Source organism: Xiphophorus couchianus, chromosome 3 (assembly GCF_001444195.1).
Source record: "Xiphophorus couchianus chromosome 3, X_couchianus-1.0, whole genome shotgun sequence".
Classification (NCBI taxonomy): domain Eukaryota; kingdom Metazoa; phylum Chordata; class Actinopteri; order Cyprinodontiformes; family Poeciliidae; genus Xiphophorus; species Xiphophorus couchianus.
In genome coordinates this window covers 4950661-4967032 of record NC_040230.1, presented here as the reverse complement: position 1 = coordinate 4967032, position 16372 = coordinate 4950661, and the positions used below count along the sequence as shown (strand labels likewise).

Here is a 16372-nt window from a genome sequence, read left to right as displayed (position 1 = left end):
GTGTAGCTAAACAATATCAATGTTTTTATCCAGATAAGGTGTATAAATTGGTCAATAAGAGTTTAATATGCTTATGCTCCTGTGGAAATGGTGACATTTTTATGTAAACTAGCTTAATTCTCCAATATCTTGGTTCATGTGTACATCATGTGTACATTGCGGCCTGATGTTCAGGTATAAAGCCACCTCACTCTGTCACATGCCTCTGTGGCGAGTCGGAATTTGGAGTTGCAAGTATTGTTCGATAGTATTTTTCAAGTTAGCATTTTATTACTCGTGAGTTTAGCATATTATTGAGCATAGCCCCGGGTTTGTTGAGTTAGTGTCTTGAACCAGCAGCTTTGACTGATGAGGTTAAGGTTTTCTGGGCTCCATAAAGCCTCCCTTAACCTGCCGTGACAACGGGAATGAAAAATTCTCCATTTCAAAAAACTGATCTGTGGCTAAACTACCAGTTTCGCTCTGGTCACTCTCCATATTTCAATATGTCAAATTACGCTACGCTTTTCCTCGTTCTTAAATCCTCGGCTCATCCACACGCCACGCTCCTTAGTGTGTCTTGGCTCCACCCACTTTGGTGGAATTTTTCAGAATTTGTCAGCTATGGTTTTAAATAAGGCTTACTTCTACTTTAAATCAAATAATCTCTGTTGCTCTGTGATACTGACCTGTAACAATATGTTGCAATTTTAACCACCCACCTTCTTTCACATAATTGTATTAACCCATTCTGTCTTTACATGGCTTGCCCACCGATATAAAATCTTGCCTTTCCTTGCACTGACTGCAAAACACTTTTCTCTGCTGGATGGGACTTGGTTCTGCTCTGAGAGCTGGCATGTTGAAAGACATCACATCAGCAGAAGAAAGATAATGTTGCCCAGGTAATGTCGTAGACGAGAAGAGCTCGGCATAAAAGGAATCCATTTAAGAGTTACCATCCAAGCTTATTCCCAACTGTCACATTGGAGCAGACAAGCACACGAATAAGACATATGCCAAGAAACATGCTGGGCATTATCTGCTACAGGCCTTGTATTATTAACCAAATTAATTTCAATGACACACTCCACGTCTTGACAGAACCAAAAGCTTTCTGTTGTCTTTAAACTGCAGTGAGCAGCATGCTGCTTTTGGCTTGGCCCTAAAGTACTAATAAGCCAGCAGTAACGTTAGCATTCTGCAGCACTGACACTTAGGCTGGAGGGAAAGTGATTGTTTTCTTCCTCGCTGTGAGCCAGTTGACAGTGTTCACTCTGAATGAGGTGCCCCGTCACTTCACCATCTGTGCTGGGCAAATTAAAAACTCACACCACAGGGTGTTTGGCCCCGGCAGCGCCACTACCTCATCATGTTTATAGTCTATCAGAATTAAATTTTAGAAAAGTTAAATCTTATAAGTCCTATTTTTTCCCCAAGTATCATGAGATACAAGATCAGAAAGTTAATTTACACAATCTCCTCTGCCTGCTGTGATTGTGTAGGTGGCAGAAGCATAAAAGAAAGACAAGAATCCTGTATGCGTTTTTTTTTCTTTACAGGAAACAGAACCCCTTGTGATAACAGCTTTGTTCAACATATGGAGCATTTCATTGTCTTGAAAAGCCAATAATTGATCTTTAGTGGCGAGACTTAAAAGGCTTATTGTGTGAAACAGTGCAAAAAAAGCAAAACAACAAAAACAATTAGACAACATTTGAGGATCAGGGTGCATGTTGAGCATTTCAAACAGTGCTGTGAAGCAGCTTGGTGGTGAGAACCCAGCAGGATTAAGCTGTAGGGTTGCTCATCAAATCTTCCTATCGAGTGAGAGGCAATTCCTCCAGTTGGGAGGCTTACTGAGGGGCTGCAGTGGTCCAGAGCGAAGGCTTTGGCAAGAACAAGGCCTCTTTTCAGACAACGAAACAGAGATGAACATGGTTCATCTGAGCCATAATGTCTGTTATCCTCTAACACGATAGGCTAAACTAATCAGCTGCACGGATGAGGCATTACATGTTATTTGAAAATAAAACTTAAAAATCCCTGAAAAATGACGCATTGGGAGCTTTAGATGTAAATATAAAGGCAAATGTTGCATTGTGAGAGCATCCAATGGCACCAAACTCAGTCTCATGAGATATCGCCAGCCTCGCTGCATTTTGCTTTCCATTCCGGCTTTGCCAGGAGCTGCTCAGCCTGGCTGGCGGGAGAAGTAATGGGACGTGACAGGGATGATGATCTTTCTTGATACAGGGCATTAGGCAGCTTGGCCAGCAGAGCTCCTGGTCCATCAGAGGAGTGATGCCCCACACAATGGCTTCAATGTTTAAACTGTCAAACTGGCAGAGAGGAGAAGAGGCTCCAGCCATTTAGCTGCCTCACTGGAATATTCTGAAACCTCCCATGTTGTTAACTTTAAATATGCTTACATTCTGGATATGCAAGAGAAAAAGCTCATCCACTTATAGAGAGGAAGTAGGTTTGAAGTTTTTCCAAGAGCATATGAGCTCTGAGAATTAATCTCAGAATCTGGAAACAAGTCCAAATTTAAAAGAAAGCAGTGAGTTATCACATTTCAGAATCAGTCTCACACAAAGGGAAGCCTTGACATTAGTTCTGAAAGTGTGTAAGCTTTGTTTTTTTAAAACTGTTTTGTCAGGATCTTTTCCTGAATCAAGTATCTTTGCTTCCTGAATCAAAATCAAGGAGCTTCTGAAACTAAATGTAAGGCAGAGGTGAATATTAATAAGCCCAAAAAATATTTTAATTGGCTTTGAGGTTTTTGTACGTAATCACTCCAAAAATAGTTCTTAGGAAAATAATGCTTGAATTATGAGAGTCTCACTCCATATTTTACAAAATGGTCATAAAAATAGCATCCGAGTATCAGAGATAAAAACCAACAAAATATATTCAAATAATAAAATTAAATAAAACTCTGATGATCTGGATCTGTTAAATCAGTAGAAGCATGTAAACAAAAAATAGAAAAAATAAGTCCACTGACCAAAAGCTGAATCTAGTGCTGGGTTGTGCTTGCGTGTGGTCGCCAAGACATCTGTAATGAAAAAAAATACAAGTTATTATAATAAAGTATGATAAGTTACTGTATTTTGTTCCAACGTATATACCACAGCATGTTTATAAGCAAGTTTATGTTACAATGTAACATACAAAATGGTCAACACAGTTTGACACAAAGTCTAAAATCACAGATGGCAAAGTTCAGTGGACAAAACTGCTTTTTAAACATCAACTTAAGTGCTACTTGAGTTGAGCTAAAGAAAATCTATGAAGAACTTCCATTGTAAAGCAGCCTTGTATGGGAATCGGCATATACTGTGTATTATGACAAGCTGTAGGTTTTCCATTCATCCATGAGAAGGAGATGGCAAGCAGCAGTTGTTTGAAGGATACTAGCATCATTTGGAGAGTTAAGTCAAAATTAAGCAGCTGCGCCTGGAAAACACACCAAAAAGAATATGACATCCTTTTGGTGTGTTTGGGACAGTTGCAGTGAGACTCATAAAACATAAAACACAACTTCAGACTTCAGAGCCTTGGTATGATCAACTCACTGTGATCAATGCACAAATACAGATACTTGGGATTTTGAGGAATTTCTTTGAAATATGCTGAGGTATCATCATAAAAGGCACCAGATTTCCAAAGTGGAGGACTCCTTTTACTACTTTAACACTAATCAGACAAAAACCTGCTGCACATTAACACTTAAATGGATTCCATCTCACCGTGACAGGTATCAGGATGCTGATGGTAGCCGTTCTCCACGTCCTGTTCAAACCCGCCTCTGAACATAAACAAACACACACAAACAGCAACAAAGAAACTTGTCAGTAAATTTACATCAATCCATTTCACTGACATGTCCTTCCCAAACAAAGCACCTCTTTACAAAATTGATTTCACTGTGAGGACTGATTGGAGATCGGAAGGTAAGTGCACAACTCTACAATTTAATCTGTTTTGTGTCTGGCGAAGGTCAGCACATTTCTGTTGTTGGGACAAAGGGGCACAAAGAACCGAAGGGAGAATCTGCTATTAAATTTGCCAACAAGACTGCAATGCCACTGTAGCATTTAGCAGATTATAAAAGTTTATTTTTGAGGAGTTGTAGTTTTCTGGGGTGACTTCTTTCTTGCACCCGGTTACTTATTTCCCAGTTTACTTGTACGCAGCACTTTTTGTAGCTGCATCAAGGCTACCACTGTTAAAATTGGTACCTACAGTTTCTCTGCTCTGCAATGACGGCTTCAGTGTGTGATTCTGGAGTGTCAGAGAAAAATAGTGCAGAGACAAGTGTGTTGATCCAGAGCTACTGACAGAAAAACCTGTCATTTACCGATGATATTTATGGAGACATTCTTCCTTCTGCTGAACCTCCTGCTGTTAATGGCATCAAAAGATTATACAGAGAGTTGTATATATATATCTACAGAAAACAAACGCGCAGACATGGGAGAATTACTGTCACAATCTCTTTAGTAGTTTGTTTACCATGGATTTTGACATGAAGAAATTGATTATATTTGGATACTCAAGTGTTAAGCATTACATTATTGACAAAACAATGCACTACTTCTCAGTGACTGAAGAAAAGGAAAGATAAATATTTTCTCTACAAGACTTTTATTCAATAGTTATTGGATGTTTATCCTTTTACAAAATACATAAAATAATAGAAACAAAACAAAGCAAAATAAAACAACTGGTTTTTAGTCAACTTGGTTAGAGAAAGCATAAAAAATAATAATTAAAACAAAAATGCATTCAGTGATTGTCAGAAACATCTATTTGCTTAACATTTTTGCTATAAAATGTATCAAATAAATAAATATGAGTGCTTGCCTAATTAATCTTAGCAGCATATTCTTTGGATTAAATCTTATTTAACACCCAGAAACTGAGACACACTTCAATGAAGTGTTCTACTGCAAATGGAAAAAAATAACTTTCACAGAAAAATTCTTGCCACTTTTATGTTGATGTAGCCAAATCCACCTTCTGAACCGTTTCAAACTGAACAGAAAGCCTGATAGCCAACTTTCTGCTGTGATGATTAAAACGAGTCTACAATTTTTACGCTGTTCTTCCTCATATAAATGCTTGATCTTTCCCTTTTCACATCCATTAGAAATCGACGGCTCATCCAGACTCATCCGCTTGATGGTTGAGTAATGAGATTGAGTTTAGCGCCTTTAACCATGGTGAGTTTCCCACCAATGCCAGTTATCCTCCCACACAGTGCATTGAACCAAAATAAAACAAACACAGACCTATAAACAGCACAAGCTCAAGTGTAATGATCCAGTATCCACTTTGTATAAGCATTCATGCACTCCTCTCCTCCTTTAACAAACCAATTGCAGTATGTGAGAAAATAAGTTTCTAAAATACTTGAACAATCAAAATGCCAAAAAAGTAGAAAAAAACAATAATGCAGAAGGAAAAACAAACACCAGGCTGCATCTTAAAGGCAGGTGAAGAGATCTGAGCACTCTGATCAGCTAATCATTACTACAACAAACGCACCTCGTAAAGCAGAATGCAAACAAAACATTTCTGTCGTTTGATGCACTATGAATAACAAATCCTTTAAATTAGCCTTGTGCTAAATATGAACATGGTTTAGGCCATGCTAATTATACATTTAAGTGTAAAATGTTGCAGAAGAATAAAAAAATAAGTTCACAACTCAAATCTGTTTAAATGAAGATAAAAACATGTCGACCTCAGCAGGAGGCAGGGCACTTAATTTGACTTAATGTGGTGTACTGATGTTTGCAAAGGAAAAGCTGCGATAGCTAGTGGAAAAGCATGTTCCCTTTATGTTTTAGAAAAACAAGACTGGATAGTAGTAATTGGCTTTCATAAGCAGAGAGCAGCTGAACACAAACATGATTAATTTGTTTTAATTCAATCAACTTTCCAAACAAGAAACTAGCTACTTCCCCTTTATTTTCCCACTCTTTAGCTGGTCCTCTCTAGGTAGCTAAAGAGTTGTTAGATCAACATCATCTAACAGCATTGGGCAGTATTTCCACATGGCATGTTGGTTTTCCTGGGGGTTCATTATTTGGATTCTGGCTGACAATAAAATAGTGTCGCACTCAGAGAGACCCTATTGATTTTGCTCGACAGATCAGACATAAAATAAGCTGTTGGATGGCAGCCTTTAACTTTAATGAATGCAGTCGTACACAACAAGCCAAACTCTCATCCAGATAAGGTGGGTCTCTGCCAAACAAATTAACTACAGGATTCAAAAGTATATGGAGTAACATACGGAAGATATTAGACAACGTGTAGCCAACTGTATCAAAAAATACATATGTGATAAAGTCACAAGAACTACATGCTTGTCTTTATTACAATATTAGAAATATCATTGGCAAAGTGAATACATTTGTAATTTGGAAAAGTAAGAACATATTTTATTATATATTACTATATGTCTCACATAGGGAGAAATTCTGGGACAGCTGCACTCAACATCTGGAGAAGCATCTGTTGCTTTCAGTCATGTCCAAAAGTCTGGTGCAATTCTACCTTATAACTCGTCTCTGAGAACTTGTTAAAATGTCAAAAACATCCTATAATAGACACTTACATCTGTATGCCATTACAGTAGAAACATAAGCAAATAAGAGTGAGTAAATACTGTAGTTTACAATTTAATTATAAGCGTTAAAGTAAATGTATTGTACTGATGGAATATTAATACCCCAACGAGTTGCTTAGTTTGTCGGAAGGAAAAAAAAAATAGATTAATACAATCAGAAAATATGATTTCATACAACCTATAGTCTTGAATCATGAACATGACAAAACTGTAAGCAGCTGTTTTAGAGGAAGCTGTATTTTCAGAGGGAACATGTCAACTCTTTAATTCAGCTGCTTCAACAGACTTTGGCAAGCACCAGTCAATTTCCTCCTTTATACTTTTCAGCAGTTTTCTGTTTATTCATATTTGACTATTTGAGCAACAAAAAGGTAACCATCTAACACATGATTATCAATTTTCACCAGTCTGGTTCATTTTGTGAAAATGACCAAGGATAAAATTAATCCAGAGCAGAAATCAAAAGATAACAGAAATCGGCAGCATGCATTGTGCATTCCTTCTATCTGTGCTGAGGTGGATTAAAAAAATAAATCTATGGCCACTTTAATTCTATCACCCATCCTAAATGTTGTACATTAAAGTACTTCCTTACAACTTGTGCCCAGTTCCACAGATAACCACTTATGTTCATATTATGACAACATTCTCAGCTAATCCCAGCAGTAACATAATGTTATCTGGACAAAAGCCCTCGTTTCTAAGTCCTTTTCTCAGCTGTTGTAGTTGAGTTATTTTGATAATATTGTTGATACTCAATTTTTTATTCTGAACTCTTATCTGTAGTTTGTATCAAAAGGAAAACTCAAAGATTGTCCTTGAGAAGTAGTAGTTTGTTGTTAGGATTTCATTAATTAGTAATGTTGTATTACATGCTCATATCCAGTTGTATTGAAAGAAAAAATAACACTCTTACATTGGATTATTGCATTTCCTATAAAAAACACACTTTATGATTAAATGACAATAAAAAATAAAAGTTCTAGGGATATGAAGAATTGTGTGCTCAATTATACACAAACAATTAGGATACATATACTGTCTTTGTATTTACATATTTATCTTCATTATAAAACTGGTTATAATCATTTTAAAAAGAAAAACTATGTTCTATTTTTAGTTATTTCCATAACTTCCATATTTTTAGCATAGAACATGCACACTGCCTTAGCAATGCAAACACTTAACAGAACTGTTCAGTTGATTTACTTCAATTAAAGCTATGATTTTTTTAAAGCAGGCACAATAATTGCTTGTAGCTTTCAAAATATCAAGCAACAGACTAAAAAATATAATTTTTGCAAAAACAAATATTATTTGGTGAATATTAAAGCTAGTGTATGAACATTAGTAAGTAGTTAGGACATTACATCAATCAACTTTCATAGATGTAATGTGAGATGCACCAATCTAAGCAGCGTTTTGTTTAAAAAGATTTTTCCACCTGCACACCACAGATGATTTGCTTCCCCTTTCCTGGATCTGTTTCCATCCTTCTGCCTCGGCAGCCTTTTGTTTCAGCGTAAGGCTTTGGTGACAGGGACTTTGTCGAATGCATTATGGATGACACAAGACTAAACATCCAGAGAAAGAAAAAAAGCAGAGAGGCTCAGCCACAGTCTTTTTATGTAAAATCGTTCTGTTTTTTCTTCTTTATCATTTTGAGCCACCACAAATCAGCCATTAAAATGTATGCTTCCTCTGGATAGGAAAAGAGGAAAGGAATAAAAAAAAGGTCTGATGGTCTATGAAAAGAGTAAGTACCAGGAGGTAGATGACTTTGAGATTTTTCAAATCCAACTGTGGGCTCTGCTGCTGCCTGATTCACATCAGCTCATCGTTCTCTTCTTCCATTGCTGCTCTTATCATCCTTTATAATGCTCCTTCCTTTTTTCCCCTTTTGCCAGCTATTCGTCAGTTGCCTTGATAAAAATACGCTATATTCCTTCATGCAAGTCTAAAATCTAAGTGTCACATTCAGCTGCAGCCGATTCTTCTTTTTTCTCTCAAATTTAAAAACCCCAAAAAAGCAGACTTCTTTCCCCCCCTTTCATTATTCTAAAATATTATCTGTAAAATAAATTCTTTACTTCTTCTGCTCAACTCCTTTACCCAAACCTCAGCTTTTTTTTCCCATTGTGATGTTTTCTTTCTGTGCATACCGTTCTCTCTCTCTAGCTTTCTGGTAGAAATCTGATATTACTGTTGGGTTTGGACAAGATTTTTTTGGCTGATCTCTCCAAGGTTCTGGTCCACTGGTTTCCAGCGTCGCTTTGTCCTGCACACTAAAAGCGGCTCATAAATCAAACTTCGGCAAGTAACTCTATGGGCCCCGCTAGCGTGAAGCCACATCGGCACTTCCATTGCTGCATCTATAGAGCACATCTTGCTGCACTTCAGAGAATGATCCAGCAACAATTACAGAAGTCTTCATTTGAGTCAGAAAAGTCTTTAAATGCTAATCAAAAAAAAAAAAGCTTCCCCAAAGTTTAAGATGCTTCTTTACATTTGGTTTATTTAATTTCAATGACCCATCTTAAGAGATCACAGTTATTTCAGCCTGTGGTTGCCCAGATGTGACACTAAATAAATAGTCTATGATACGTTAATGTGTTAAAGCTCACACCTGCTTTAACACAGTTTGAACATCTGGGGGCGCTCATCAAATAGAGTTAGTGGGATATTTGTTAACATTTATCAACTTATCAAGGATTGCAAGGTATGTTTAATGTGTATTGAGCTGCAACTAGTTAATGAAATTACATTTAAAATCAAAGATATAAAATATAAGTTAGGAGTTTGACTTTTTTCCCCAATTTAATGGCCATTTGTACTTGCCTCATCTGCCTCAGCTCCTCACTCTGCTGATTAAAACAAGTAGGTGGGTTTTTAATCTCCTTCATGTCATCATTAGCAGCCTTTCTTGCATTAGTTTAGTATGGAGAGCTTTAGATAAAAGGAAAATCTACATACATTTTCTTTCAGCTTTGAAAAAGACACTTCTACTTATGGACAAATTAATGTCTTTGACTGGCATTTGCTTCACTGTGAATGAAGCTCAGCACAAAAACCCGATTACAGCATTATTAATGACACAAAACATACAAATTATAGGTGTTACGTTTGTTGGACGTGGGAGACTGCAAATCATGGCTGGTGCACTAAAGGGGGCTGGAAAAATGAAAACAAAATGTTTATGAGAGACAAGTTTTGCAAGATCGCATTAATATGCCTTTTGTGTCGCCTGCCACACATAAACGTTATGCCTTCCAGGGGTGAAAATCAACAAGTCAGACATGCTGTTTTACAGGTCAATATGTGGTATATAAAAAAAAAAAACCTAACAAGTGAATGAATGAAAGAAACATGCATCAGAAGTTGACCAATAAAGTTATCAAATACTATATCATGTATTTCTTTTTTACTCTCATGTAGGACAATATTAATAACAGCAAACCAAATATATTAGCTGATTTCTTATGGGTAAATATCAGAGTGCACAGACAAAACCTGCAGTGGAAAAAAAAATCCATTAGTCCCTTTCCATGCGAGGGCAGAGAAAGTAATATGTCTGAGTGACCAAGCAGAAGATATGCAATAATTCCAGGTCGGCACATTTTCAGCCTTCAAGATAATCTATTGGAAAGCGGCTGGCGGTGGATGTGGCGCTCTCCTTCTCCGACTCTGTGTGTGAAGGTGATGCATGCAGAGTCATGTCAGACGGCAGCAACAGTTTACAACCACTACACATAGGAGGGAAGACAGGAAAAACACCCAGTGTGGTGATTTAGCAGCAGGTTGTACATCAACCACAGAGGCACACATAGTCCTTGATGATCAGGACAAGAAAATAGCACTTTTAACAGCCCCCTTCCTCTGCCCTTTATTGCATCCATCTGTCGACACAACGACCAATCCGTCTTCCATCCATATTTTCTTAGACAGGGCAGCACACTGCTGTGAAACTGAAACACATGCAGACAAAACCCACTTCTTATTTTATGGGATGGGTTTTAAACCAACGGAAAGAGAGGAGTTGAGGTTTGGAGTAATTTACCTGTTCCTTGCTCATTGAAGTCTAATTAAAATTTTACAGCAACCTAGTCCTCTGACATGCAGCAGTGGTGTGAAGTGGATGCCAATCAAAAATTATGAGACTGTCTTTAATCAATTAATTGTAAGCTTTGTCATAGTCGGTACCTTTCAAAAATTACTAACAATGCGACTAATTAAACTCTTTACATGTAAACAACAAACTGCACCATTCCTGAAAGATACAACAAAACAACCATGATAATGATGTCTGGTCTAACTAAGTGGAAGAAAGAGTTAAACATCAGCTACAGAAAATTCAACTGATATCCTCCAATATGTTCAACACAGACTGCATACAGATGCAACACAAGAATAGTTAAAGCTCTCAGATACAAATCATTATAAGATACCCTTAAACCAATGTTAAGTCACAATTTTCATTTCAAATTTTCACACTTTTCCAAAGAGCTGCACAGTGGCATTTGTTAGCACTGTTGCCTTGCAGCAACAATGACATGGGTTCAAATCCCAGCCAGGGTCTCCCTGAATGGAGTTGGCATGCTCTCAATGGATGGATTCTATCCTCCCACAAAACATGCTTGTTGGGTTAATTAGTCTCTAAAATGCCTCTAGGTAAAGGTGTGTGTCTGTGTGCAGGCGTGTGTTGCCCAGTGATAGACTGGTGACCTGCTCAGGTCCAGGATGCACCCCCTACCAACAGTTAGAGCTTGGTTTTCAGATAAGATATGAAACCAAAGTAATTACATGAAGAAATCCTTGGCTTTAAATAACGTATTTTTCTCTCCTAATACTCATCAACATTTTTGATATGAAAACACTGAATAGAAATGTGATGCACCTGGCATTAAAGGTATAAATAGCACAAAAAGCTCCCTACAAATGTCATTTGAAATGCTTCACTTTGTTGTGCTAATCTAACATCAGAGCTAACTCATTACCTTTGCCCTTCAGCTGTGCCACCTGCTCAGATGTTCAGAAGCTTGTTTATAAGTGCATCTATAAAAAAACAGCAACATGTGCGCTGCATCCTCCCTTGGACAGAATTCACACACCGCAGTCGGTTGTCAACAAACAAGAGTAATGCACAATATGAGTCAACCAACTATCAGAGTAGAAAGCAGTGATCAAATATTCATCATGTTGATGTTGCCCACTTGTCCAATTCTAGATTAGCTATTGATTATTTAGAGGATGTCCTCAGACCAGATTAAATGGGCATCTGCGCAACTCATTGGAGGAGTTAGAAGAGATGTGAAATTTATTGCTTCTCCATTTGCTTGGCTGCACATTATTGACAAAGTTGCAAATCTGCCCTTTGATGCTTCAAGTTACAAAACTAATAATGTCTTTATATGGCCGCTCATGCTATCAGACCAAGCAAACACCTCAGAGAGTGATCTCTCCACTTATTAACACTCAGACCAAAAATAATTAACAGCTGCAACATCCTGCTCGGAGCAAATCTGAAAACTTTTGATCTTCAGACATTTATTATTAAAGACAATAAATCACGTCAGGCAGAAAATTACTGATGCAACATTAACAGGAAAATAAACTCTCGAGTGTTACATTTTCAAACTCCTGTTAATTCAAATGTCTTAAAAAAGAATGGAGACAAAGAAGCACTGTCAAAAAGTGTTTGTTATTCACAGTCTGCATGATTTCATTTTTGCTCTCCAGTTTTAATTGGAATTTTTAATGAAGTTGTATAAATACTATCTTTATGTACTGACATACAGCAAGAGTTTATTACATCATGATCTTTGATGAGGTTCTCAGGTAATGCTTTGGGAGAAAACAGTGACACAGCATCACTGATCCTTCACCTTACCAATCATTTGGCACTGGGTGGTTTTCTACATATTTATCAAATATTTACTTAAAAAAACTGACTCAGAGATCAAAAAGTATCTTCTTTATGCGAATGGCATGCTTTTTTGAATTCCCTCTCTTAAATAGTGGATCATAAGAGGAATGGACCATGGTGTTACATCATATCTTTCCCAAGAAAAACAAGTAATTAATGGATTAGCCATAGGTACTGGGCGGTTTTCTACATAATAAGATTCTTTGACACTAATCTTATTAAAACAGAAAAGTAGGAAAAATAAAACTGGTTGAACTTGGTAGAAGAGCCAATAAATATTAACCTACTGATCATTTCTTATGTTTCTTTAATGTGGGATTGTGTTCCTCAGGAAAAAAAAAAGTTTTCAAATGCTTTTTTTGGCATGATTATACAGTTAAAATTTTATCATGATGATTACAATAATTGTGCATTGCGTAGATAAACATAAATCTGAAATGTCCAGAGAAGTAAAGCACCAGGGTCTAATTAATTCATTCATTAACTCTAATTATTGATAATTATTACATTGACATACTCCAATAAAACAGTTATTCCACAACAAGTCTTATGTCCACAATCCAACATAATCTGCCACTTCAAGCCTTCAAAATTTTCTTCAGATGTGTCTATTTTTCACAGAATTCTATTCATAACCATTGTTAGGATTTTTTTCTTTTTTTAAGCATTTTTTAAACAACAAACAACTTTTTAAGCAACGAATAATTGCATTTGGCTTTTGAAATATTTAATTTTTCACTTTATTTGAGCCTGGATCTAAACATGTAGTGTCGTCTCAATGCCTGTGTGCTGTTGTAAGCAGTCCCCAGAACACTTTTATTTTGAAAAATAAGCAAAGAAACTGTCACTTTCCATACATTGTTAGGATTAAAGCTAATTGGATTAATTAAAACATATCTAAATAATTGTAAAATTTTCAAAATATATCTACTTTGGAACAAAAGACACAGGGATCTTTATTTTTCCCTTTAAAAGCAGATTCCATTAGCTAGAGACTCTTGTGATAATATACTGCATTAGCACTGCTGTGCACCACATACGGGTAAATGACTTTGACAGGCTTTGACATGCACTTTAAAGTAATTCAGTCATGACAGCTAAGAAAGTCAATCATCACCTGATGATTGCATTGCCCTCCCAGGTTACAAGTATGAAACAGCTATTAGCACTAGGAGTACGCTTGTGTGTGTGTGTGTGACTTACTTGAATCCAGGTGAGACTGTGACACAGCTGTCTGACTTGAGCCAAATGCAGTAAGGGTCCCGTGAAGACAAACAGCTTCTGCATAACAGACACAGGGAGACGGTTTGTTAGTGGTAGAAGGAAATGAGGAGACCATGACGTGTGAAGAACACCGAGTTCACTGGATGTTAGTCTGGTAATGAGACACTAGCCTGCCACCAAGCCAACCAAACAACACCTATCACCCGCTTCAGCTCTGCCTTAACAAAGGCTGGAAAAAAACAGGATCCTTGAGCAGCCTGGCACAAACGATGCGCCTAAAATTATAGTGTCCTTCTAACCAACCGAACAATTCTACACTTTAATTGCTGTGTTGTTATTTTTTTAATTAGTGATGAATAGAAAAAAAAACACAAGCAGATGTGATCATCATAAATTATCTGTTTATTAACTAATGAACACTGAGAAATGTGATAATTATGGTGCAGTTATTCTTTTATTACTGGATGAGTGGACTTTCTGCAGTTTCAGAAATGCATTTTAAAAATCTTCTGAAACTAGCAACATTTAATAACATTATGTGACTTTTCTAAATTCTTCTTTGGAACAACTTAAGAATTTTTTGTGTGAACCTTTAAATCTGTTACTGCTGTTTCACATTAATTTTCCCAGTGCAGGACAATAAAGGCTGTTTCTGTTCTATTCTAAATGAAAACCTTCCCCAACATATAGAAGGACCTCTACCCAAATAGTGCATCTACTTTACAGTGCATAATGCACTTTTCAATGGGCCAGCATTTCTGTATAAAAATGCTTGAAATGCTTTTATATTTTTTAACATTTAAAATATTTTTAAGATGAATTTTGAGTTTTCATTAGCTCAACTCAAGTCATTTCATCCTTGCATCTGTTTAGAACAACTTATGTTGGCCATGTGCTGCATAAAAGACCAAACCATTTTCAAAATTAACCAAAATAAAATGTAAATAAACAATCCTGTGTGTAATAAATCTATTTAAAATCTAAGTTTAAGTAAACATGGATGATAATTCCTTCATATTTATATAAAAATACTAGTTTCAGATTTAACCTGATGATTCACATTTTTATTGATTCTTATTTTCTTTCCATTACAACTAAAAAATAAAAAAGTTGTACTATTGTTACAATAGTACAGTTAACAGTAACATAAATGGTACTGTTATATGGTTAATCAAAATCTGAATGGTCATATTAGAGTGGATCACATGCTTTATCATCAGCCTACAGTCAGAGGATTGTTCAATCATGTAATCCTGTCTGCTGTTCTGTCTAACCACTCTGTGATTCAGGGAATAACATCAAGACTCGGACCTGTTTACATCCTGTCCTTAATGTCACCAGCATTAACCGCAATCAATAGCCATTAGTCACAATCCCCACCAGTAAAGACTCGCGCAGAATCACGACATTTAGAGCTTTTCTTCGACTTTCAGACCCGTAATTAATTTGTGTTGATTAAAACTTTCTTCTAATCAGTAGAATTTTATTTTCCAGCTTGATTTTTAAAGATATTGTTTTATTTTTTTCTCAACTCGAGCTCCATGGATCCTGTGGCCTTCCTCCTACCACCACAATACGCCACAACAACACTGGGTGACAGCGAGCGCGTGAGCAATATTTTTCACAGCTGCACAAGTTATTGTCTGCAAGAGTGTGGCATTCACCCAGCAGCGACAACATAATGAGCATAAAGTACACAGTGACAAAAGAACGGCGGCAAACAATAAAACGCTTACGTGCTTCCTTCTGTGTCAAACCCAAACCTCGGAGGCAGTCAAGTTTAAATAAGTTTTAATGAGTGGGGCTCGTTTCGAGAGTTTGAAATGATTTATGAACAGTTGAACTGATGGTGCACTGTGTGTGCATCTTTATCCCCAGACTGTAAAATCTGGTGAGGAATCCCACTGAGAACACATCAGTGTGTCAGCTCAGAGCAGGAGGAAATCAAGAGAGGAACTATTATTCCCCTGCTGCGCCTAGAGCTGGAAGCTAAAAATAAAGTGAATTAAAGACAGGAAGATTTTGGACAATGCTCTTTTTTTCATCTGCCAGATATTTGAATGAAATAAACAAAAAGTATAGCACCAAACAAAATTTTTCGAGCATTTATTTAAAAAAAGGAGCATTTATCCAGTCTAATTAGGATGATTTTGGAATGACTGCCAGCTGCTATACTGGTATAAACAAATCAAAATGAATTGTTTTGACTTGATTTATAATTTTTCATGATGGATTTTAAAGCAAGAAGTATAGGAAATGATAAGCAGATCCTTAATTAGATGGAGGTAGACTAACATGTCTATAGAGTCAATACATTTTGAAAGTTTATTGAATATGACATTTAAAATTGCTTTTCTTCAGTAACTCAATTCACTAGTGAAACACATTATGGTGATTAAATTATACATATAATATCTTCAAGCCTTCATTTCTGTTAATTATGATGATTTTCCTCCTAGAGCTAATGAAACCCGACAACAAAGATTAGACATCAGACCAACAAAAAAATAATTTTAACTCAAAAATGTTGGCTTAATGAAAACTATGTTTAATACATGCCTAAAGGGTGTTATTTTCAAAAGACTCTTCATTCTGACAAA

General features: G+C 36.5%; 1 protein-coding gene across 8 annotated transcripts in view; it reads right to left on the bottom strand.

The window, feature by feature from the left end:
* Positions 1-16372, bottom strand: part of sema6cb (semaphorin 6Cb) — a 159118-nt gene that overhangs the window by 18857 nt on the left and 123889 nt on the right. For all 8 annotated transcript variants that reach the window (XM_028012381.1, XM_028012380.1, XM_028012379.1 and 5 more), the window contains 3 exons: positions 13752-13829; positions 3735-3793; positions 2990-3040 (listed from right to left, as the gene is read on the bottom strand). In XM_028012381.1, the coding sequence (XP_027868182.1) occupies positions 2990-3040; positions 3735-3793; positions 13752-13829 (188 nt within the window). The remainder of the gene's footprint in view (positions 1-2989; positions 3041-3734; positions 3794-13751; positions 13830-16372) is intronic.